At 48.2% G+C, this 22,154-nt stretch overlaps 1 protein-coding gene across 1 annotated transcript; it reads right to left on the bottom strand.

The window, feature by feature from the left end:
• Positions 1–116: 116 nt before the first annotated feature.
• Positions 117–20,480, bottom strand: PRPF8 (pre-mRNA processing factor 8). Its single transcript, XM_062592226.1, has 43 exons — positions 20,410–20,480; positions 20,165–20,274; positions 19,907–20,075; positions 19,080–19,244; positions 18,755–18,973; positions 17,842–18,054; positions 17,439–17,564; positions 17,256–17,361; positions 16,484–16,674; positions 16,170–16,289; positions 15,902–16,091; positions 15,454–15,573; positions 14,887–15,021; positions 14,663–14,792; positions 14,096–14,292; positions 13,777–13,983; positions 13,525–13,688; positions 13,033–13,159; positions 12,707–12,899; positions 12,131–12,318; positions 11,676–11,914; positions 11,004–11,150; positions 10,547–10,757; positions 10,078–10,194; positions 9,742–9,989; positions 9,400–9,579; positions 8,845–8,980; positions 8,060–8,229; positions 7,623–7,752; positions 7,332–7,478; positions 6,927–7,087; positions 6,080–6,271; positions 5,243–5,480; positions 4,853–4,981; positions 4,138–4,251; positions 3,835–4,008; positions 3,372–3,565; positions 2,776–3,015; positions 2,537–2,678; positions 1,995–2,135; positions 1,561–1,700; positions 1,150–1,352; positions 117–393 (listed from the first exon to the last, which is right to left on the bottom strand). The coding sequence occupies exons 2-43, from the start codon at positions 20,262–20,264 to the stop codon at positions 239–241; spliced, it is 7,008 nt and encodes a 2,335-aa protein (XP_062448210.1). The 5' UTR covers positions 20,265–20,274; positions 20,410–20,480; the 3' UTR covers positions 117–238.
• Positions 20,481–22,154: the final 1,674 nt, after the last annotated feature.

The raw sequence follows: 22,154 nt of genomic DNA, 5'->3' as shown, positions 1-22,154 counted from the left end.
CGCGCCCGCTCCGCCATGGGCCGCCGCCGCTCCGCCCCCGCCGCCGCCGCCTCCCGCCGCCCCGCCCGCCGGCTCCTCCCCGCTTCCCTCCCCCGGCGGCGCCTTCGCCCCGCGGCGGTTGTACAAAACGTGTTTATTGAGCCACGAGGTACAGCAAAGCGAGAGGAGACGCGCGGGCAGCTACGCGGGGCCACGCTGTTGAATATCAACAGTAGTCGGGGGTGAGGGGGGCGCAGGGCTAGGCGTAGAGGTCCTCCCGGTCGGCGGAGTAGACCTCCCCCTCCTGCAGCAGGGCGAAGTTGAGGAAGTGCGAGGGGCGATGGACCTCGTGGTAGAACTCCTTGGGGTTGGCGAGCTGCAGCTCGTACTTCATGTTGGGGTCGTGGCGCACACCTGGAAGGCAGAGTGGGGCGTTCAGCTCAGCACCGCCACCCCCACAGGCTACCTGAAAGCCCCTCCTGCCTTCACTGTCTAGGAGGAGGCTCAACGAAAGGAACCACCGCAACAATTTCATACCCACAATGTCACCACGCTTTGGGTTCCAGGGCTTTCTCTCCCTAGCTGCTTACAGGGCAATGTCACCGTAACTTCGATCGGGTACAGCAAGGCAGGTGGTGCGTCTGCAAGTTTCTTCAGTCCCTGATCCCTTCTGTGACCCTTTTAGCCAAACTTTTTGCAATTCATCAAGCTCCTGTGTACTCATACCAGGACCTGTTACTCTCCCTTCTGGATATAGTTTCCCTCTTGCACCTCCCCTTATCATCTCTCCTGCCTGACAGAAAGTGTTCAATGCCAATATATCAGATGCTAAAATCCAGAAACATGAGGAGGTCTCACATCTGATTTCTCCCCTGTAAAAGAGGTTGCTCTGTGATGCCTAAAACATTCAGAGTTCACATCCATTTGCAATATCCCTGTGCTGACATTAAGGAAGGGTCATGACCACAATGTTGCTAGCCCTAGCTCATCACTCAGAGGTGACGCTCAGAACTTGACTAGCCCTCAACAGCTATTTCTTTCTCCTCCCCAAGCAGTAGCCCGAGTGGGTCTGCTGCCTCTTTGTTCCTCCCTCCCACCCAGTGATCCCCGCCGCCCCTTGTCCCACCAGGGATCCCCTCAGAGACAGTGCTCCTGGGGCAGCCAGCTCACCCATGAAGTTGTAGTTCCAGGACCCTTGTGCTGGAACCATGAAGAAGCCAAGGAAGCGATCTGACAGCAGCATCTGTACCCTCTCATAGTGGGAGGGCAGGTAGCCCTTGGGGTTGTTCCCTTTGTCTGTGTTCTGCCTGCCCCACTCATAGCCGCTCGGTGTCAGTTTGTAGGCTGTCAGTGTGCAGGACCCGGGTGTAAAACTGAAGGAAAGGAGAACAGAAAGAGTACATCAGGTTAAGTCAGGACAGAAGAGGAAGTCAGAAATGAGCAAACACTCCTTTTTTTCCACATATTTTAGTTTCAGATTTCAGTGCATTCTCAAAGGGCAGCTCCCACAGGCCCTCCTCGATAGCTTGGCTGCTCCCTGCAGTGCCAGGGAGGGCACACAGGAGCCCTGCCACCTCCTACCTGCAGGTGATGATGATAGTCTTCTCCCCATCCCAGGATGGGTTGTCAGCCATGACTTTAGCATGGGTGGTGACATCCTGTGGTGAGAGCTGAGGGGACTCATTTGGTTGGGTGTGAATCCATCCCAGAGGTTCCATTTCCTGAGAAAGTAAGTGCATTAGAGAGAAATTAAAAACATTTAATACAAGACTGCTTCAAGCATGGCACAAAGGGCACGGGGACTAAAGGCTTCTTTTTCATCTGATCCCAGATCAGGCAGACTTCAGGCCAAGTCCTTGAAGCTCAACAAAACAAAGGGAGGTCTAAAGAGGCAAGTTATCGATGCAAGCACATACGAGCTGCGAGTGCGGTGGCAAGACCTTGCCATCACCTTGGGTCTCTTTTACTGGAGACAGCGATCTTCCACATTCATTGGGAGCAGAAGCTGGACTCACCTTAAGATACTCATGCTGTGGCAGCTGTCCTGGGAGATGCACGGTCTGGTGTGTTCCCCACTGAGGTACCATCACAATGCACCGTATCTCCTTCACTTGGGGGTTATCAGGAGGGCTCACTCCATATAGGTAACCTGCAATCTAGGAACACAAACTCACACTTTACAAACCTATGGGCTTTAAGAAACACTTTACAGACCTCCCTGTAAGATGGCGTGAGGAGTGGGCACCCACCTTTCCTTTAGTTCCTGAAGCAAGTTGTATTATAGCCAGCAGGTCCTCATTAGAGGAGAACATCCTAGTTTTACTCAGTGCTGGCAGTTTCCACCCATGTCAGGCCACAGGGAGCCTTCATGGGCCTGGTAAGAATTTAAGTGTGCTCAGCCCTCTCACTAGTGCCTGTCTCCAGCACAAAGCTCCAGGCAGACAGCAGCAAGCTCTCAGCCTTTTGCCCATAGGCCCTGCGGAACTGACTGTCCAGGACTGGTATGTGCCCCAGCAGCGTGGAGTACAACTGGAGCGGACTCATTGCACAGACTCACCTGGGCCCGCAGATCTGAGATGCAGATGAATTTCTTCAAAACGTTCTTGGGAAGAATATAAGTATAGCCTGTTTCCTTTATATCGTCTGATGAAACATAGATGTGGTTTGTTCTTAAGTGGAGGTTGGCAGCAGAAATTGCTCTGTGAAGAGGAGACAATTATTAGAGGGTGCACTCTTCCTTCCTTCTTGAGCACTCTGATCTTTTCCACTGCGTAATAGCCCTGCCTGCCTTCCTACCTGACTCTCCACTCAGTCTTTGAGGAGAAAGTCTGGGTTTCATAGTTGCTCGTGGTAGAGGTGATTATTTCATCCCCATGTTTGTTAACAGTACGGGTCTGTGTGGCTGTCAGTTGTGACTGCTCCTTGGTTTGCTTCTCAATCTCTGCAATCTGCTGTCTCTGCTGGGATGGGGCAGAGATCTCCATGCCCAGGATAATATCTCGGATCTCTGACTGCGTCAGGGATGCAACATTCACACTGGAAGAAAAAAATTCACGCAAATCAGCTATTTCAACATACATTCTGGACCCTTCTCACCCAAGCACAAGCTCTGAAGCACACTCAGGGCAGTAGGAAAAATGAAACCACAGTATTTTAGGCAGAAGAAGGACCAAATCACATGATGCACAGATTAGAAAAGGTATAGCGTAGATATTTTTATCTGCCTTGCTAGAAAGTGATTAACATAATAACCACTTTCCATATAAAGCTGATAGTTCATTCCCAAAGGCCCCTGAAAGCCTTCCAAGCTCTATGAGGAGCCCTATGACCAAACAGTCTTCAGAGCAGGAGGGAAATGGTGGCAAGATTTTTGCAACAGGTCAGTGACTTACTTGTTCTTCTTGCCATAGTCAGCAAGGATTAAATCCTTCAGCTGCACCTCCACCTTGATCCATTCCTCATCTGTCAGGGTTGGCCAGATATGGTGAGGCTCTGTTATGGTCGTCTTGTCTGGTTTCAAAATAACTTTGGCTCGATCATTATTCACATGTAGTGCCCGGAGAATCAGAATTAGACGTGAGAATGCCTTGGAGAGGAAGAAAGGTGCAGCTAGTCAGAAAAAAGGAAACTAAACATACCATGCCCCAGTACTCTTCTGTTTGGGCACACCAACACTGCACAAGAAGTGCAAGAGGACTCAGTCTGAAGAAAAGCCCAGGCAGACCCACAGCAAGTGCTAGGAGCAGGAGCTCCTAGCTTCCTGTGCAAAGAATGGGGAAGGATCTCTGAAGCCTTGGCTTCTTGCTTCATGCATCAACGGCAAAGTAAAATGAAGACTAGACATGCAGTCCTCACCGTGTAGGAAGAGATAGTTTTCAGCCAGTCATCATAGAGATTGAAGAGAACCATCTGTGGTTCAGTAGCCTTCAGGATGAGATCACCAAACTTTTCCACTTTCAGACAAGCCTGGAAGGGTAGCTGCAACTCTGAGCCTTTGATAACAATATTCGGGAAATCCAGCAAGTGCACCTGGAGTTTGAGAAGAAGAATTAATGCACACCTTTTGCAGAACACTGTTCCTTCACAGGAACACAGAACTGTTCTGCAATCCCTTGAAGATTTTATAGTGTCCTGAAACAACAGTATCTGCTTTGTTACCTCAAGAGGGTCCAACATGCCCTTCCGAGTCACTATGATCTGCTTAGGCTGCTCCTCCACAGGAAGTGAACGAATCAAAGCAGCCACTTCTTCAGCAGTCTTCCACTTGGCCAGCTAGAAACAACAGACAGGAGGGTTAGAAGAATATCTCCACCTTGACAGCAGTGTCCATGCCTCTAGGAATCAAAAAGCCTCGAGCCAAATTCTAAAAACACAACTAGAATTTATGACTTGTTTTAGATTACTGACAAGGCCCAGTGCTTACCAATTACTGATCACAGAGAGTGGCACTCATTCCTGGAGTTCAGCTATAACTGCCTAGCTCAGGGCTGGGGGGAGGACAGCTGCTGGTTGTGAACCTCCCTGGCTTTGCTGCTTCAGAGACTTCTCATTGCACTGGATGCACATCCAAATGCAATGAGATTTGCTGCAATAGTGAGCACAGCACTGCTTTTCAAGCCATGCTAGAAAACGAAGGCTAATTACATGTCAGAGCCTCAAAAACCTTGCAACATCAATGCCTGTATTTATTCATTTCTCATACTAATGCTTGCCTGAGCACAGGTTCCATGTTAGATGATATCTGAACAACAAACTTCTTGAGAGGCAGGGTGTTAAAGACCCTCCCAATGCCTTCTGCTCAGGTAAGAATCCCAAGCAGTTAGAGCCCACCCCCAGCTCACCACCTAAAGCAGAACAAGCAGCTAGCTCTCACCTGCCCTAGACGCTTTTGTCCTGCCCACACAGATGTATGGATGATTTTCAGGAAGAGCTGTCCAGTCCTGGGATTGAAGATGAAAATGGCCCCATTGATGGGTTTTGTGGTCAAATTCCCTTCAAAAGTCTGAGAAAATAAGCCAAAGTAAAAATTACAATCAGATGAATGTATCCCATCCACATACTTGTACAACAGCAAACTCACTCTGCACTTTTAGCAGGACCTGTGCTGAAAATGCAAAAAAACTGTTCTGCGTACACTGCGCAAGTTTTGGTCCACGCTGACTCCACGTTTTCCATCACTCATACCTCCAGAATCACCCTGACCACAGGGCATTTACAGTCCTTATCCTTCCCCACCAAGACACAGATATACCTCTGGACTCACCTTATGAATGGTCACTCTGTACACATTAGTATCATCCACAAACCAGATGATCTGGTTGGAGAAGAGCTCTCCATAGTTCTGTGAGGAAAGGTATGGTTCTGTGGGCTCAGATGAGTACAGCTGCAAGCCCTTGCGGATTCGTTCTCTTAACACATACAGCGCAGGGTTTGCTTTCATAATTTTGGCCATGGCTTGCTGGATCAGAGGTTTGCTCCCTGGGAACCAGTTCCCATAAGCACTGAAGAGGAAAACAAACAGAAGTCCTAACTGTTGCCATCTGCTCCCAGATGAAGAGATAACAGCTACACACAAACATGTTCATGCAGCAGCAGGTATTTTTCTGCCTACTGAATATGCTACAACTGTATGATTTCTCTTGTGGCATTCTCAGGAGCTGTTCACCTACTGCGTTTCCCTATGCTTCCTTGCATACACATGCTGCAGTCCCAGAAAAGCTGTATCTTCTCTCAGCACTTTAGAAGGGAGGTCTGCTTTCTGAGACATCTCCCTTAATCCCCCAGCGAAGAACAGTTATCCCTCAGTGCAGCAGGCCTTCAAACAAGGCCTATTCTTCAACTCCAGGAATAGTCCGGCAGATGTTTTAAGAAAACAAATGATCAGTGAGCTCCAAAAACTGAACCATTATTATCGAATGCGCAGACATTAGGGAATCTGAAAGAGCCGCCTACATGCTGCATCCCATTCTAGCTTCTAGCATCTCATCTCGTGCTCCTGGCTGGAGCACAAGCCCCATCAGAAACTGTCTTTCGGAGATGTACTCAAGACACAGCCACAAACTGCCAAATACAGTTAAAATGCAAATGGTGTAGATCTCACCTGTGCAAGTTATAGGCCAGATCAATGGCGATGAGCACACCAGTGGGAGATGGATAGATACTCATGTTGTCTGTAGTGTAGTCCAGGAACTTGGCTCTCGCATAGCGCTCAATGTCATGAGAATCATAATCTCCCCAGCGCAGCTGGATATCTATCCAGTACTTCTGAGTGGTGGTGCTGTCCATCACGTCTCTAAGGAAAAAGCAAGCCACAACAATTCTACCTTGTCCAAAACTATCCTGCAGTTGCTGCACCTTTTCAACAGAAAGTAACAAGCCAATGATAGAAAGCCAAGCCTGAACACAGATGCCAGCTGCCATCGGCGTGCCTTTCTGAAAAGGTGCTATGCTGTGCTCTTCATACAGCAACTGAATGCAGAAGCTGTTGAAGAGAAACCTTCAGCCTATGGGGTTTAGCTGCAGGTTTAAACAACGAAGCTAATTTTTTCTCTACTATGATGGTTGTAAACTTTGGGGAATATCTGCTGAGAATTCAGTACAGCTGAGAACTGAATACAGCACAGGTGCACACTGTGCCACTCCACAGCGGCCTTGGTTCAGCAGAGATGCTCAGTAGGACTTCCTGAAGAAGCATTTAGAGCTCCCGAACTGTGGCTCAGAACAAAGGACAACAGGAGGCACCAACAGCAGGAAAGATTCTCTTTGTATTTTGCAGAAGGCAGTGCTAGGTTGTGCTGCAACCATCTACCTGAACTAGCTTTGCAGTCTACCAGGCATGATTGTGTCCTCAAATCCCAGGTGCCCAAGAGACAAGGGCTTTGGCTCAGGATGACAGGCTCAGCAGCTTTGCAGCAGCAGGATCAAGGACAGAAGAGGGAAACACTCACTTGGAATCTGCGAGCAGTGACGGACGTGAAACATTCCATTTATAGGAAGCAAAGAGAAGGATATCTGCACATGAGGAATTCATCTTGTACGACTTCCTGGGATGGATGGTCTCCTTCTGCACAGTCTCAATCTCCAGAGCATCCAGCTCTTGATCAAACACCTGGGAAGACAACGAAGATGAGCTGTGTTAAAGTAGCCCAGCTAAGGAAATCTACCCTCAACAGAGAGCTAAAGCAGGGACCCAGGGAAATTCAGTTTCATCCCCTTCCCTAGCAAATCACTGGAAGAGTTGTTTGCTTTGCTACAACCTCTGGGACAATCTCTATTATTAGCAGAAGGCTGTTGTTACACAAGCAGTGTGCCTCCATCACCACAGAATCAAACCCAGTTAACGGGCTGCTCACCTGACACAAGTCCATTACAATGCTCTCATGGATTTTCTGCCACAAGTGAGCTCGGAAAATCTGAATGAGGGAAATTTTCAGTGTGGGGATCTTGCCATGCATGAAGATGCCTGTCAAATCTAGTTGCACCTGAAACCCAACATACACCTGCAAAGGAAAAGCAGCTATGAGAACACGCAAAAGTACAATTGGTCAAGTTTAGAAAACAGAACCATCACTATTAAGCAGGTTTAGAACTATAACTCATCTGTATGAAGAGTTCTGCTGCAGACTTAAACTCCAGATACTTACATTGGCTCTGTTAATGGTAGGAGACCACCACAGCGTGAATCTTCTGTTTGGAATTTGGTTCAAACCAGATCTTTGGGCATTTGTCAGCTTCTTCCACTTCATGGACTCCTCAAAGCCACTGGCCTTTTCCCTGGAAATGACAGGCACAACTACATGCATAAAATGTCCTTTGTCATAGGTGACTACCATTGTGCCATACGTAAGAGCAGCAGGGAGCACACAAAACAAGAATGGAAAAGCAAGAAAGACTGTTTCAGGCAAAGGAATTCCCAAGGATTTGCATGCAGAAGTTCAAATACAGTCCAATTCCATGTGCTCTCACAACTGAGCAACACCGAAGACAGACGGGCACAACAGAAGCAGTACAGCTTTAGCCAAAGACTTCTGGTGTATCCCAAGCTCCAGTTCACACAAGACCAGATCAAGAGTTCTCTTACCAAAAGAGACCCTCCCATGTAGGGAAGTAAGTGCCCTTGAATAGTGTGTGCTCCAGGATCCCTTCCACTCCACCAAGTGCCTGGATCATATCTGTGCGGTAGTTGTTCAGATTCCAGAGCTTCCCATCATGGCGCTGATGTGTCCACCAGAACGGGTTCTGTTTCAGGACCTGGAGATGACAGCCTACTAGTGACCAAACTAGCTTTGTATTCAGATCTTTTAACCTAGCTGCACTTGCAAGAAAAAAAAATCACTAATTTTAGAAAACAAGGTGATGTCAGCTAGTAAGTAAAATGCCTCATGCCCACTGCCCTGGAAGACACAGCATACAACTGATCCACAAGATGAGTTTGATCAGACCTGCTAAGCAATTTAGACCAGGTAAGAGTCTAAGATAAAGGTTTTATCTTTCAGATGCTGGCCATTTAGAGAACCACCATTAAAGGCCTTAAGTAAAAGCTTCTACTGTTATTAAAATCCAAGATTTTGCAGTGTTTGTTCTAGGGTCTTTTTTTCCTCTCCAGAACTGATTTCTTAACATTCAAGGCTAAGTATGGTGTTCCCTGAGACACTGCAATCTATTTAAACACTTTGAAAGTGGCTAGCTACACATCCTGGGGCATTTGGTTCTCAGCAGCCTCTATTATTCCCAACACATGGCTCCAAGTTCTTCCTGCAGCAGACAGGCAAGGAAAGTATACCTGCAATAACGCAATGTGAAAGGACACTGTCTGGAACAGGTGTTTGAACCTTGCACGCAGCCAGAGAAATTCCCAGTCAATACCTGGTACTGTTTGAAGTCAGTCCTGACTCTCCATCCTTTATCATAAGCTAGGGTGTGCCGATCCTTCTGGAAAAGGGTGTTAATACGAGGAATCCCCCTGTCCCACGAGTCCTCCAGGTCCTCCAGTGTCAGACGTCTGAAGAAAAAATCCCCACAGGCACTTTGTTACCTCTCAGTTTCTTAACAATGCATTCACAAACAAATGCTCCACAGAAATAATATGGCCCTTGAAGCTCTAGCAGGAGAGGTTCTAAAATGCCAAGCACCCAGAGGTGAGAGAAAAAGCTTGGCCTTGTAAGCCCACAGAACTGCAAATGGGTTTTATTTTATCTCTTTCTAGCACCACTTGGTATATCATTTCCCCCTCAGACTGTACTGAGTGGAGTATCTGCTTGCAGTGCCCACATCAACTCCAAAGTTGAGAGAGCAGCTTTGCAGACAGCCTGTAATGCTTCATGTCACGGGCCCAAAAAGGTCTCCACAACCCTGAGTCAGTGCCTGTCCCTATCCATGTGTCAGATCACACCACAGATCTGGCTGCACATAGAAATGTACCTGTTCTGGGCTATAGCCTCTTGTCGCTTGAGGGCATATTCTGCCCACACTCTCTGAGAGTCAATGAATTCACTCTCCCATGGCTGAATGTAACGATACAAATTTGGGATCAGTTGGTCCTCCTCATGACTCATTCCTGAGCGGAAGTGAGTGATGCCAACGTCCGTCTGCTTGGACCACCTGGAGCAAAAAGGTAGAAGAATGAGTAGGAGTGATGGGACTTCACAAGCCACATTACCATGACCTACTGTAAAGGCAACACATCTCTACAGCAAGGCATGATGTTTAGTATTCTCAGATATTTTTATGGGGAAGAATATAAAACAGAACAGAACAACTCACCTCAGGTCAGACTGTGGGATGAGAACATGGCCCATGGACAGCATGCCCAGCCCACCTAGCTCTTTAGGGGTGTAAAACACCACAGGTGGGAAACGGCTGGGCATTTTGGAATTCAGACCAATTTTAATTCGAGTCTGGATTTTATTCTCACACTTCACCAGTAAATCAAGCAACTCCTGAGTATTTACAACAGCTTCCCGAAAATACGTCATCAAGCCAATCAGGGCTGTATTCCATTTATTGACAATCTAGGAAGGAAAGCAGAGGATCAGTGCTCAGCCTGTCCTCCAAGCGCCTGTAGATAAAGCTCTATCACACATCTTCCTCCCATCTTACCTTAGTGAAGGTTGTAGAGCCAGATGCCATGAGGATCTGCCTCACTCTGTTGTGAAATCTCTGCATAGATTCATCATCCACACGCAGGAAGCACTGAGCTGTGCGCTCCTTGGTGACCTACAAGACCACAGGCAATCGGTTCTTTCCTGGGAGCCCTCTCTCCAACAAAGATAAGAAGGTAAGCTCTCACTCTAAGGCATTTAGGAAATGAGGGAAGTGCAGGGGCTGGACAGCACAGCTACAGTTTCAGGTCACCCCTCATCCCTAGCAAAACAGTTTCCATCTCTCATCTTTCCCAGGAATGGAAAAGCAACCATGTTAATATCCGCTCTACCATCCAATAGTCCAAGTTACACAGCTGGCAAATGCATGCTGTTATACCCCTCTCCAAAGCAGTTATAAGCCCTGCTTTAAAACAGGTATGGACCAGAGCAGGGACCGTTCTCTCAAGCTGCCAAGATCACGCTACCTCATTTTGCAGGTTCCAGACCCCATCCTTGTGGGTGAACTCCTCATAGCTGGTGCGGCATTTGGGCAAGATGCGACATTCAAACCCACACATGTTAAACAGCAAATTGGGGTTATCTTTGCTGTAAACAGATACGAAGCTGTTCTCCCATTGCACTGTGGTGACTGATCGAGGCAAGCGGTTCTTGATATCCCAGAACACAGCACGACCACTGAAAAGGATGACACATACATACAGTGAGATAAGGCTGTCTCTTACCGGAGTGAAAAACAAAATGGGCAAGTTTTTCAATGCTCTCCTTCCTACACCCATCACCCTCTGTCAGAACTACCCCAGAACACCCTTACCTCACCCCATTGCTGTTCCCTGAGCACCTGCCTATCACAGTCTCTAACACTTGTTTATCACAACTAACCATCTTACCATCCCACCATTTGTTTCTCAGTGTATCACTTACAGGTTCACATCATGTTTCATGAGGCGCATCCGAGCATCCCGGGGCCAGCACTTCTTGTTATTGTAGCCTACTATGTTCTCATTGTTGGGATCTGGATGCTCCGTCAGGTAGCGCTGAATCAAGTCTCTTGCCTCATCTGCTGTAAACCTGGAAATTCAAAGAACGGGATCTGGAGTTACACGATCAACTTTCCAGAACACCAGCCAGCCCAGACAGATAAGGTGCCTGCTTATGAGTAACTGTTAGCCATAGAACATTTGAAGAGAACAATCCAGTTCCTGAATCTTCCCAAACAAGGAAACTGCAGCTTCATTAGCACAGACTGCACCATGGGGTATCTTACTATGAACAGACATAGAATTCTATGTCTGCTTGGTAGGAAGTGAGAAAAGGCTTATTTACCAGTGAAAAATATGTAACAATCTGAATGTTGATGCTACTGCTTTTCTACTATTCCAGTGGCTTAGTACAGTAAACTAGGAAAGCAAAAGGCAGCATTTGGACACTCAGTTGCTCTGGAAAGACTGTCACTTCAGATATTCCTGGTCTTTCTTAGGAGGGGAGGGAAATAAAAGCAGAGTACAAGCATATTCATACCCCTGAAATAGGTACCGTTTTCACAGCATTTGCTGCAAGACATCAGAGTAAGAGAAGATGCCAGAGGGCTCTCACCTGAAGAAGATGTGAATACGGTCGATATATCTGCAGAAGAGGCGAATAGGATGGGCCACCTCAGTAGCAATATCTTGGAAGCTAAGGAAGTCATTTGGCATCTGGGGAGGCCCTGCCATTTCACTGGCACGGTGCAGACCCAGCACCAGCAGGTCCATCACCAGCCCATAATACTGGACAATGAAAGAAGCAAACTGCAGCCCACGAATAATCCCATAGGAATTGGTGTGATTCATGTCCTGAGGAAGCAAAGGGGAAATGTGAGAACCCAAATGCCAAAGTCCTACTGAATACCTTTTATCTGAGCACTTGCTCTTCAGCAGGACCCAAGAGATTTTTCTTATTCCCTAATCGCTTTTTTCTGTGGCAAGTCTTAGGTCCCCTCCTATCCCATGGATCCCAAATCTCTCTATTTTACACATTACCACATCCCTTTTCCCGACAGAAAACATCACCTTGTAGTTGATCACCACATTGTTCTTTGCTGTCATGTAGTCAGCAATGTTATGGTCAACAATGAGACGCAAGAGCCTGTTGAGCAGTGTCAGATCAATCTTTTCATACATCTTCTCAAATCGAGATTCCAGCATCACATTGCATTCACCTTCACTTGTTTCCCAAACATCTTGCAGGTTATTAATACCTGAAGAGACAAGCAAGCCTGTCATGTTACCTGAAATGATGCAAGTCTCAGAGTGTTAGCAACATCTTTCTGGGCATGGGAAGTCAACATATTTGCTTTGACTTTCTGCTTTTTTGGCCTCTGGTCCTCCCAGTCTATCCAGAAATGGGAACAAAAATATGCAATCAACCACAAATACTATGGAAGATCTTCTCCAGTACACACACACACACGTATGTATGTATGTGTATGTTAACCTACCAAATACAGCCTCTAAGTGTGATGGCCATATTACTGACTGCAAGCTGCAGATGTGAAAACTCCCAAAAGAACTCTAGAAGAAAGTTCCTGATTAAAATAAACAAATAAATGCCTCCCTTTCTGCACAGAAAACAAGACTCCCACTAACCTTGGCACCACTTATACACTAACAGTGGAGGAGGCTCAGTGTCAGCAGGTTTGATCCAAGGAGGGAAGAGTCTTCGCTTATCAGCCTCATACCACAAATACTGATCCAGATAAGCATCTGTGATTTTCTCCAAGGGCTCAACATCATAAACAGGAACTAAGTGGCTGTAGAGATCCATGAACTCAATACCCACCTAATGAAGAGGAGGTAAAGTTCAGGTTTGTACTTGACACTAAGGCTATCAAAGGGACCTTACCTTATCTATCATTTAGTTCCTGAATACAGAGCAAGTTTTAGTATTCCCTAGCTTTCACCAGGACACTTACCTCCTTGAAGGCTCTCTGAGTTAAAAGATGTCGTTTGATCCTAGACAGAGCTTCATGAGGATTATCGTAAGCCTGCTCAATCAAGCCCAACTCCTCTCTCTGTGATTGATTCAGGCGAGATTTCACACTGAAAACGAAAAAGAACAGCTCACACACCCCGGAACGAACAAATGAATGGCCTCTGCATTAAAGGATACTCTCCAACCAAGCAGATCAAGACAAGATCTGTAACTCTTTGCAACCTACACCCCCAAGCTGCCCAATGATCCTTAGAAGCCTAATATTGTGCCTCCACTCCAGGTGGCAGAGTCCATGAAGAACCTCCCAGGCAACCTTGGCAGTGTCACAGCCACAAGCCTTTAGCAATCTATTCGGTTAAGTTTTAGGACATACCCAATTCCAGGAATAACTGCTAACAAAATAGCTTCAGAAGCCTTTCTGAATGCAGATGTCTGCCCCCACAGCAGAACATGATCACTTTCCACTACTTACCTGTAAGCTTCCTTCAGCCTTTCCAAGGCTAATATGAGCAATTTGGTGTCATGCTTGTAGGAGAGCGGGGGGAAGGGAATCGGTGAGAATCTCCTACTTTCCAGCCAATGAACTGTGGTTGTATACACAGCAACAGCTTCTTCTGCAGTGATGTAAGGCCCATCCTGCACAACCACAACAGCACTGTTAGTACGTTAAAATCTCCCTAGGTAAACAGCACCAATTTGTGCAACTTCAACAGGACAGAAGTACCTTCAAGTAATTATGCTGCCGTTCCTGCTCAGCTTTCAAGTAGAGTCTGGTCAGCCGGCCCAGATTCTTCTTGCAGACGGTCTTGTCCACTGTGGCACCCCGACGGATCCGCTCCCTGTTGTAGTGAGCTGTATTCGTCCACCAGTCGGCCTTTGCCTTCACATACCTTAAGATCATGTTCTCAATAGGAGTTGGCAGCCCAGGCACCTGGGGAGGGACAGTAACATTAGGGAAGCAGGAACAGGAGCCTTCATTAGAGCAGTTCTTCCTGTGAGATGTTGTAATTGAACTGAAAACAAAGGCCAAGCAAAGGACTTACTTTCCAGGGGATATTGGCCTTCCAGCACCGCCAAGCCTCACTCAAATGCTGCAGGATGGTTCTGGCTTTGTTCTGTTTGATCCCTTCTGGCATCATATCCAGAATGTCATGCATAACGGCTGCTCTCAGCTCCAGGTCAAAGTGAGACTCCACACGCTGCTTCGTAACGGTCTTTGCTACACCCTTTGAGTGACGGCCTGGAAAAAAACAAGTACTTCAGCAATCCAAACAGTACTGGGGCAGTGCTCCTCTTCCTAATATGGGAGTCTCCTGCAGAGGTGCAGGATGTCTGAAGAAATTGAACTGTCACAAGAGCACTGCTGAGTTTGGAATCGATTATTAGAAAGCTGTGGACCTCGGAGTGCTATGGATCAGGGAACCCCACTTCCATCTGCAATCTATTGTGGCGGCACTGGTCTTGTAAAAGCCGTAAACCAGTCAACATCTCTTGAGCGCAGGCATAGACCATCTCTTGAAAAAGAGAATCGGAGTTCAAGCTGAGAAGTAAACAGCATTAATCTTTACCATGCTCTCCTCCCGCATCCAAGATTTACACAGTGCACTGACCTTCAAACTGCCTGGCCAGCAGATTCCCCAGCCAGCGTTCCAGAAGCGGCGTGATGCCCCTCATGAAGAACAGCCACACTCTCCAGCCTGGAGCCCAGAAGCCACAGCCAGGACCTTTGCCCACAGGCCCCTTAAAGAAAAGGGGCACAGTAACAGTAAATTACTTAGTGACACTCCAGAATCCCTCTCTCAACGCTCAGTTTACAAGGAGAAGTGAAACTTACTGTGTTAAACCTGTAATAGATGAGATGTTTCAGGTCCTTGCACATACGAATCTGCCTCATCAATTTGTACTTGTATCTGTACATTCCTGTCAGCTGACCTACATGGGCAAAGATGTACTGCAAGCCATCTGCCAACTGAAACACAGGGAGCACGGTCAGAGATGACACTAAACGCTACATATACAGCCTCAAGAAACCAGGCTTATTTTACATCCAGGAACAGAGCATATTACGCCATGCAAAGCTCCTACCAGTCATTCACAGAACAATCAATTCAGGAAGCTAAGTCTGTAAAGCACAAGTAATGACTACGGTACATCTGAACTACTCAATATTTTCAGCCCCTTCTCATGTAAATGCCAAATTTTATGAACGAGTATAAATAGCAGAACTTCCCCAAAGATCGTATGCTTTCATTATTGCCCTCGTTCTCCAGGACATCACGACAGTCAGTCACTTCTGTGCATCCCTTATCTGTCCAGATACTCTAGTCCTTCTCTTCACTCCCCCTCCCCACCTTTAAAAGAAAATGGTAACAAAGAAAACACAGGAAAAAAAATGGTCTACCTGAAATGCATCCACGTTCCCAAGTCTGTATTGGACATGGCTGTCCACCACCAACTTAGTCAGCCGCAAAACCTCTCTGCACAGATGGAAAGCATTACCAAATCGGGATTTTTTTCTTTCCTGGAAAAGTAGAGATGAAGATCCAGGATTTATGTAACTATGTTATATAAGAGCCAAACGGCTCCCAGTTAGTCAGTGCATAAAACAGACATCTGGCAGTATTCTATAAGAATAGTTCTCAGAAGTCATTTTACACCATTTTATCAATCCATAAGAAAGAAGCCATACACACATGTTACAGAACAGGAATTTGGCTTCAGGAATTCCCAAGCCAGAAACTCTGTCTAGAGGACAAGCAAGAATTGAGGCAGTACAGCGAGTACTACTACACAAACATTCAAATCTTCGAGTAAACATTACTCAAGTGGAATATCACATGGGCCAATACCTTGGTGGTGAGGGTCTTCACTGGCTTCAGGTTAAAATTGTAATCCAAGTGAAGGTAGTTCAGGTTCTTTCTGTGGATCAGCAAGTTCAGCATATTGTAGCCCTGGCGACACACCTGCAGGCCTACTTCCACCCAGTCGAGCTTTGTTGACTGGAAAAACTTCGTAGCCTTGAAAGAGCGGAACAGGTATCTGAAGACAGAAGAGAATATAATCAGCTCTATCCCCTACACAAACCAGAAGCTCACTACCAAGCAGGCCCTCACTTACCTCTTCTTCTGGGCCTTGGGGGGTCTGTGCTTGAGTGCATTCAGAACATAGTATTTCAGTAACTTCTGATAGGAGACTCGCACTTTCACTGGCTGGCCTGCTGGACAATGCTCACGATACCTGGAAATAAGCCATATTTCAGATTTTCAGGTAATTTGCATTCCTTAAAGAAGGACAAGACTTCAGAAAACCTCCTAACTTGTCCAGAAACCAGTCACTCACCCACTACAGGATCTCTTTATTCTATTTTCGTTGTTAACAACATTATTTTGTTACAATCACTAGATCACCCCCACCTCCAGAGAAGAGCTCACCAGTTTTTGACCAGGGGGATGTCAAGAGCTCTCCGAGTCCTGCCAGACCTCAAGTTGAATGGCCGTGGAGCCCAGAGCAGGGCAATGCCATTGGCTGTATTGTCTGTGTAGAGCGGAGTATCCTTCAGGAAAGGTTCCACGAACTCTGGTAACTCAAACTCTTCATCATCATCAGGCAACGGTTCCTGACTCTGAAATGCAAACATGTCAAATAGTGTCTGTTCCCTGATTGCTTCAGCTCAGTTTTTTGAGTTAATTAAGTTAATTAAGCCTGAGCTCTCTGTGCTGACATGGAGAAACACTAGCAGTCCTGATTATTGTAGAGGGAAATAAAAATTCTACAAGGCACCAATGGGCCCTGAGAACTGTGTCTGGCTACTGATCTAGGTATTGAGGAGGTAGCTCAGGGTGATGCCAGCTCCAGTAATGCTGCAAGACAACACAAAAACATACATAACCTGACTGACAATTCTAAAATAATACTGTTAATAGGCATTGGGCTTACTGTACAAAGACAAAAGGTCGTAACTTTGTGCAACTCCAGAAAACAAAAAGGACTAACAGGGAGGATTGCACGGGCCTTTTGTGAAGGAGCTTATGCTTTCTCCCAAAATATCCATGTGTGTGCACCACTGTCAGAAGCAATGTTATCACAAGCCACTAAGGCCCTATCCCTTCAACACATAGGGTTTATCAAGGCCAAAAGGAGTTCTCCCCACAGCACCTACAGGTAAATTTCTTACGCACACTGGCTCTCTTGGATGGTACTCACCTTGACAGAATGCCTGTGTGAAATCGGATTGATCAGCGGATCAAAGTAAAAAGCTGGGAGATCAGGATCTTCTGTTTTAATGAAAACAACATTTGGAGTATGGTACCTACAATAAACAACAAGTATTAGAGCATCCTGACAGTTTTGCCCTTCTCTCCCTGCTCTTGAGGCTGCTGCACTTACCAGGTCAGATGGACATGATGTGGCAGGTTATTGTACAGGTATGGGAAAGCAATTTTGTACTCTGTCCTGATCGGTTGCCTGATGATAATTTTGTTGATGTCATTAAATTCATTCCAGTCTTCATCCCTCAAATGAGACAAAAAGAAGCTGTCATACAAGCATTCAAGCAGGACAGAAAGGCAAATATCTTTGACCAAAGATGTGATACCAGTCCTTTTCCCTGAGACTCCTCTTGACACTAACAATCATTCAATCTTTTAAGCAGCAAGCTCATCACAGACTTTATGCTACACAGAGAGAACACCCAGGAAGCTCATCCAGGGCAAGTCACATGGTAACACACAAACCCTCCCAATCCTTACCCAGATAACCAATTATTTTTCCTCCTAAACTCAACACTTACTGAAGATTGATGTCTCTAACAAGAGGCTCAAACTTGGGACCTCCAGGAATAGCCATGTTCAGTGCCTTGGAGGTGAAGAATGCTTTCAGGTCAAACAAATAGAAATAGTTGTCATCCACAAGATCAGTGAGCAGCTGATTGGCCAGCCGGTATAACGTGGACATCATAGGGAGAGTAAACTGCCAACGCTGGTACGTAGAACCATTTACGTATCTGTGAAGGAACAAAGCACGGGACACTCACTACAGAGCCAGAAAACAAATGGGACTTTCTCAAAAAACCAAAACCATCCCAACATCTTTCATTGTCTGTCATTTACAAAAAACAGTTAAAGACAGCTAACGCATGGGCCCCTCCAGGCAAAAGAGAAAGTGGAAGGATTGCTTAAGACCACTGTGGACCACAACTACCCAGGATTTAGACTGCTCCAGTTCCTCTCCTCCAAATCCAGACTGACACACTAACATCTGAAGTCATATTCAACAGCCTTTGATGCATCGGTGCATTCCTAACAAATATTAATTTAAATTCCAGTTTGAAAATTGAGGTTTTCATATTTATGTCATGAAAAAAAAAATCTGAGTTTTAGGCGGTTACCTGTGTAGCAGTCTTCCTGAACAGAGCAGCCTTGCTTGCTCCCCATGGACGCTGAAGATAGAGGGCTAGTTTCAAAGGGCTAGTTTCCCTCCCATCCCTGGGCAAAGGCTTCCTCTCCCCACTAACACCATACATAGCCCAGCACAGTAAGACCAAAGCTTATATAAGCGTACTGCTATATGCAGGCAGTTTGTGTAGTATGTAATGTTTTGAGAGGGAGAGTTGTTTGTTTTGGGTTTTTTTTTTTTTTTTTTTTTTTTTTTTTTTTTTTTTTTTTTTTTTGCAGTGAACTGTGTTACCAGAAAGAGTTACATACTTTCTGTTGTCCTTCAGAGGCTGGTGGTCATAGAACCAGTCTAACACAGGAGCATCTTCCTCTGGATCCAGCTCAAGCTGGATTGCTTCCAGGGGCTCTACATCCAGAATGTTATCAGCATAATCCAGAGGGGGTTCTTCATCATCAAATGGAGGGAATCGCATCCTCTTGAAGTGACGCCTATCCCTCTTCTCTCGCCTCATCATAATCCACATTGACCTGGTAGAAACCAAGACCATTACGCACTGTACTACATCAGTGTAAACAAATGAGTGTTTATGCTTCTTAAAATTTCCCCACGGAGGTCAAAGAAGAAGGTGCTTACCCCCACTGTGCAATGTACACTGGCTCTATGACCCAAGGAATCTCATTCACAAAAGAGATGGCGCCTGTGATATGGTACAAAACTGGAACATCTCTGATTTGTTCCCAAGGCATGGGCATGTTCTCCAAGAGCTTCAGAACTGCATGAGGCATGTACTTGAGAGCACTGCAAACAGAAATCAGAGAAAAACAGGGTTGGAAGGGATCTCAAGAAATGAGCCATCAACCTGCTGTACACCTAACTGAATACAGATAATTTCACTCATGAAAACTGATCTGTTAACAGAGGTCTCCACTGATAAATCCACAAAACTTCCTCATTAGTCTGTTCTTATCTCACCACTGAAAGATTTTCTGCTGATTTGGCTTTGGAGAGGTTGTTACATGCAAAGAACACTACCATCCAGAAAAATTAATTTCAAATAATTTTCTACAGGTATCTGCAAGTTAGCACAAAGGATCAAAATTTGCACAAAACAGCAAAGAAACACAGACAGTGTATGTTAATTGTCCAAAAAAAATATGTTGATTATCTTATACATTTCCTCAAAATGCTTTTAAGGCATATCTATTTAAGGTAGTGTTTTTCTCAAAAAATTAAAGCAACTGCTTCCCTTGCTTATACTCTTCTGCACTGCTAACCCAGCACAACTGATTATCACATCCTTCTCAGACTACTATGCTGTTTTCTATAAGCAATTTACACTGAAAGCCCTTCAGAGAAAGGCCTCTCTCTTCCACAAGCAAACAGGAGCTCCGACAAGGCCGCAGAGGAGGAGCGGCCCAGCTCCCCTGTGCCACCCGCGACAGGGCAGGGGGCTGCGTTACCCCAGGTAGACGCGCTTGTCGTGGCGAAACTTCCTGTTGGTCATGTCGCCGTGGTCGCGGATGATCTTGCGGACGTGCTCGGGGGGCATGTCCTCCTTCTGCGCGTCCACGAAGCCGAACTTCCTCTTCTCCGCATAGCGCTTGGCCTGCAGCTGCTGCCACTTGCGGGCTGCGGGGCAGAGGCACAGCGGGCTCAGGCGCGGCCCGGCCTGCGCGGCCGCAGGGGTGGCCGGGGCGGGGGGGACCGGCCCCACTCACCTTTCTCCTGCAGCTTCTCCTCAGACATGTAGTCGGGCAGCGGCGCCAGCGGGCTGGGCACCGGGGCGCAGCCGCCGCGGTACGGGAACACGGCGGCCATGGCGACGCACCTGCGGGAACGGAACCGGCCTCAGGACGGGGACAGGGCAGCCGTTAACCCTGCCGCCCCGCCGCCGCCGCCACGACCGCTGTCCGCTCTCCTCTCCCCTCCCCACACCCGCCCCGACGTCCCCGCCCGCCCTCACCGGCTCCCGCGACGCCCCGCGCCTCCCCACCACAATGGCGGCCCAGGCCCGTCGCCACCGCGCCTCGGAGCCCCGGATGTGGGCGGGGCGCGGTCAGCCGGCGCGTCCAATCAGCTTCCGCGTCTCCTCACGGGCAGCTGCCACAGCCCGTCAGAACGCGGAGGCGCGGCAGGGGGCGGGACAAGAGAGGAACGACGAAGGGAAGCGGTGCTTGGCGTACACTTCCGATAGAGGGAGCTTCCCCCTCCGGTCCCGCCCTCCCGGCGTTGCGATTGGTGAAGAAGGGAGAGGGCGACAGCGCGGTGACGGCTTTGATTGGACAACGCCTGACCCATTTCACTTACGTCACCGGCCTTCCCTGGAGGGGTTATGGGGTGCTTCGGGGGGGCGAGAGGCCCGTTGGGGCTCAGTGGGGCGAAGGGGGCCCTCCGTGGGGTGCAGGGGGGTGAGGCCCCTCCTGCCATGAGGCCTTCTGGGGACTGAGAGGGACCCCTCATGGGGTGGGGGGGGGGAGAGGGAGCCCCCCCACGGAGTCTCCTGGGGTGATGGGGACCTCCCATGGGGCGCTTTGGGGGGGATGGACCCCCAATGGGGTCTCGGGCAATCTCTGTCATGTGCTGTGGGGTGATGCCTTCCCGTTGTGAGGATTGAGGAGGACACCCCCATGGCAAGAGGGACCTTCCATAGGGTGCTGGGGAGCAAGACCCCCCCCACATGGGGTGCTGTGGGGCAAGGGGGGCCTCCACAGGGTGCTGGAGAGCAAGGGCTTCCGCCATAGGGCCTTGTGGGGTGGGGCGGACCCTCCAGGGGGTTGTCTATCCCTGCATGGGGCCTTGTGGGCCAAGGGGGGGCTTCCACAGGGTATTTCTGGGGTGCTGTGGGGTGAGCCCCCCCTCTGGGGCTGGCTCTAGGTCCCTAAAGCGCACAGGCCCCATAGGGACAGTGGCAGTGCTGGCCAGCCCATGTAGCCCCACAGTGCTCAGATGCCTCCCCCCCCGGCCCAAGGCCACCCCAGCCCATGGCCAGAGCATGGGGCTTCCTTCCCACCAGCGCCTGGCACTGGTGCTGTCAGTGCGTTGGCGATCAGCCGCTGTCTTCGGGCCCCGCTGCCTTGCCCCCCCCGGGCCGTCACAGGGCCCTCTGAGCTGGCTTGGTACGTTGTGAACACGCGAGGTACAACACGTCGCAGAAAGACGAGCGGGGTTAACGCACCGCAGCCACCAAACGGGCGGCCGCTCGCGTCAGGGCTTGGGCATGGCAGGGACGCACTGCTGTTTCGGGCAAGGGGATGGGGCATCCGCACCCCGTTAACCCAGCCCTGTATGGAGGGTCAGGCTCCTTTCCCAAAATCAAGGCCGCAGCAATTTTCATCAAGACAAACGAGCGTCCGGCACCCAAGTGTCTGGCCGTGGCGAGCTGCAAAGACCCCATTAGCGCTGTAGGAAAATCACATCAGCTTAGAGAGTCCCCCAAAACCCTGTCTTCAACCCCTTGCTGTGATATCCCCCGTACATGCCTGCTCTGCAGCTGAGATATTTAGAAAAACAGCGAGTGCTCAGTCATGTAGGGGCCTTGGTGAGGGGGGTGCCCTCTACAACACAGCCCTGCCATCCTCGTGTGCCTGGGGTACACGACAGCCACGTGATGGCAGGAATGTGGCAGCACAATCTGGGCCTTGAGAAATGTGCCTGGCGTGGGCAGAAGCAGGAGGACAGAGCAAGCCTTGCCGCACGGGTGCGGAGGCG

Source organism: Rhea pennata, chromosome 20, assembly GCF_028389875.1.
Source record: "Rhea pennata isolate bPtePen1 chromosome 20, bPtePen1.pri, whole genome shotgun sequence".
NCBI lineage: Eukaryota > Metazoa > Chordata > Aves > Rheiformes > Rheidae > Rhea > Rhea pennata.
Note: the sequence above shows the minus strand (reverse complement) of the source record. Positions and strands in the feature narration are given on the sequence as shown.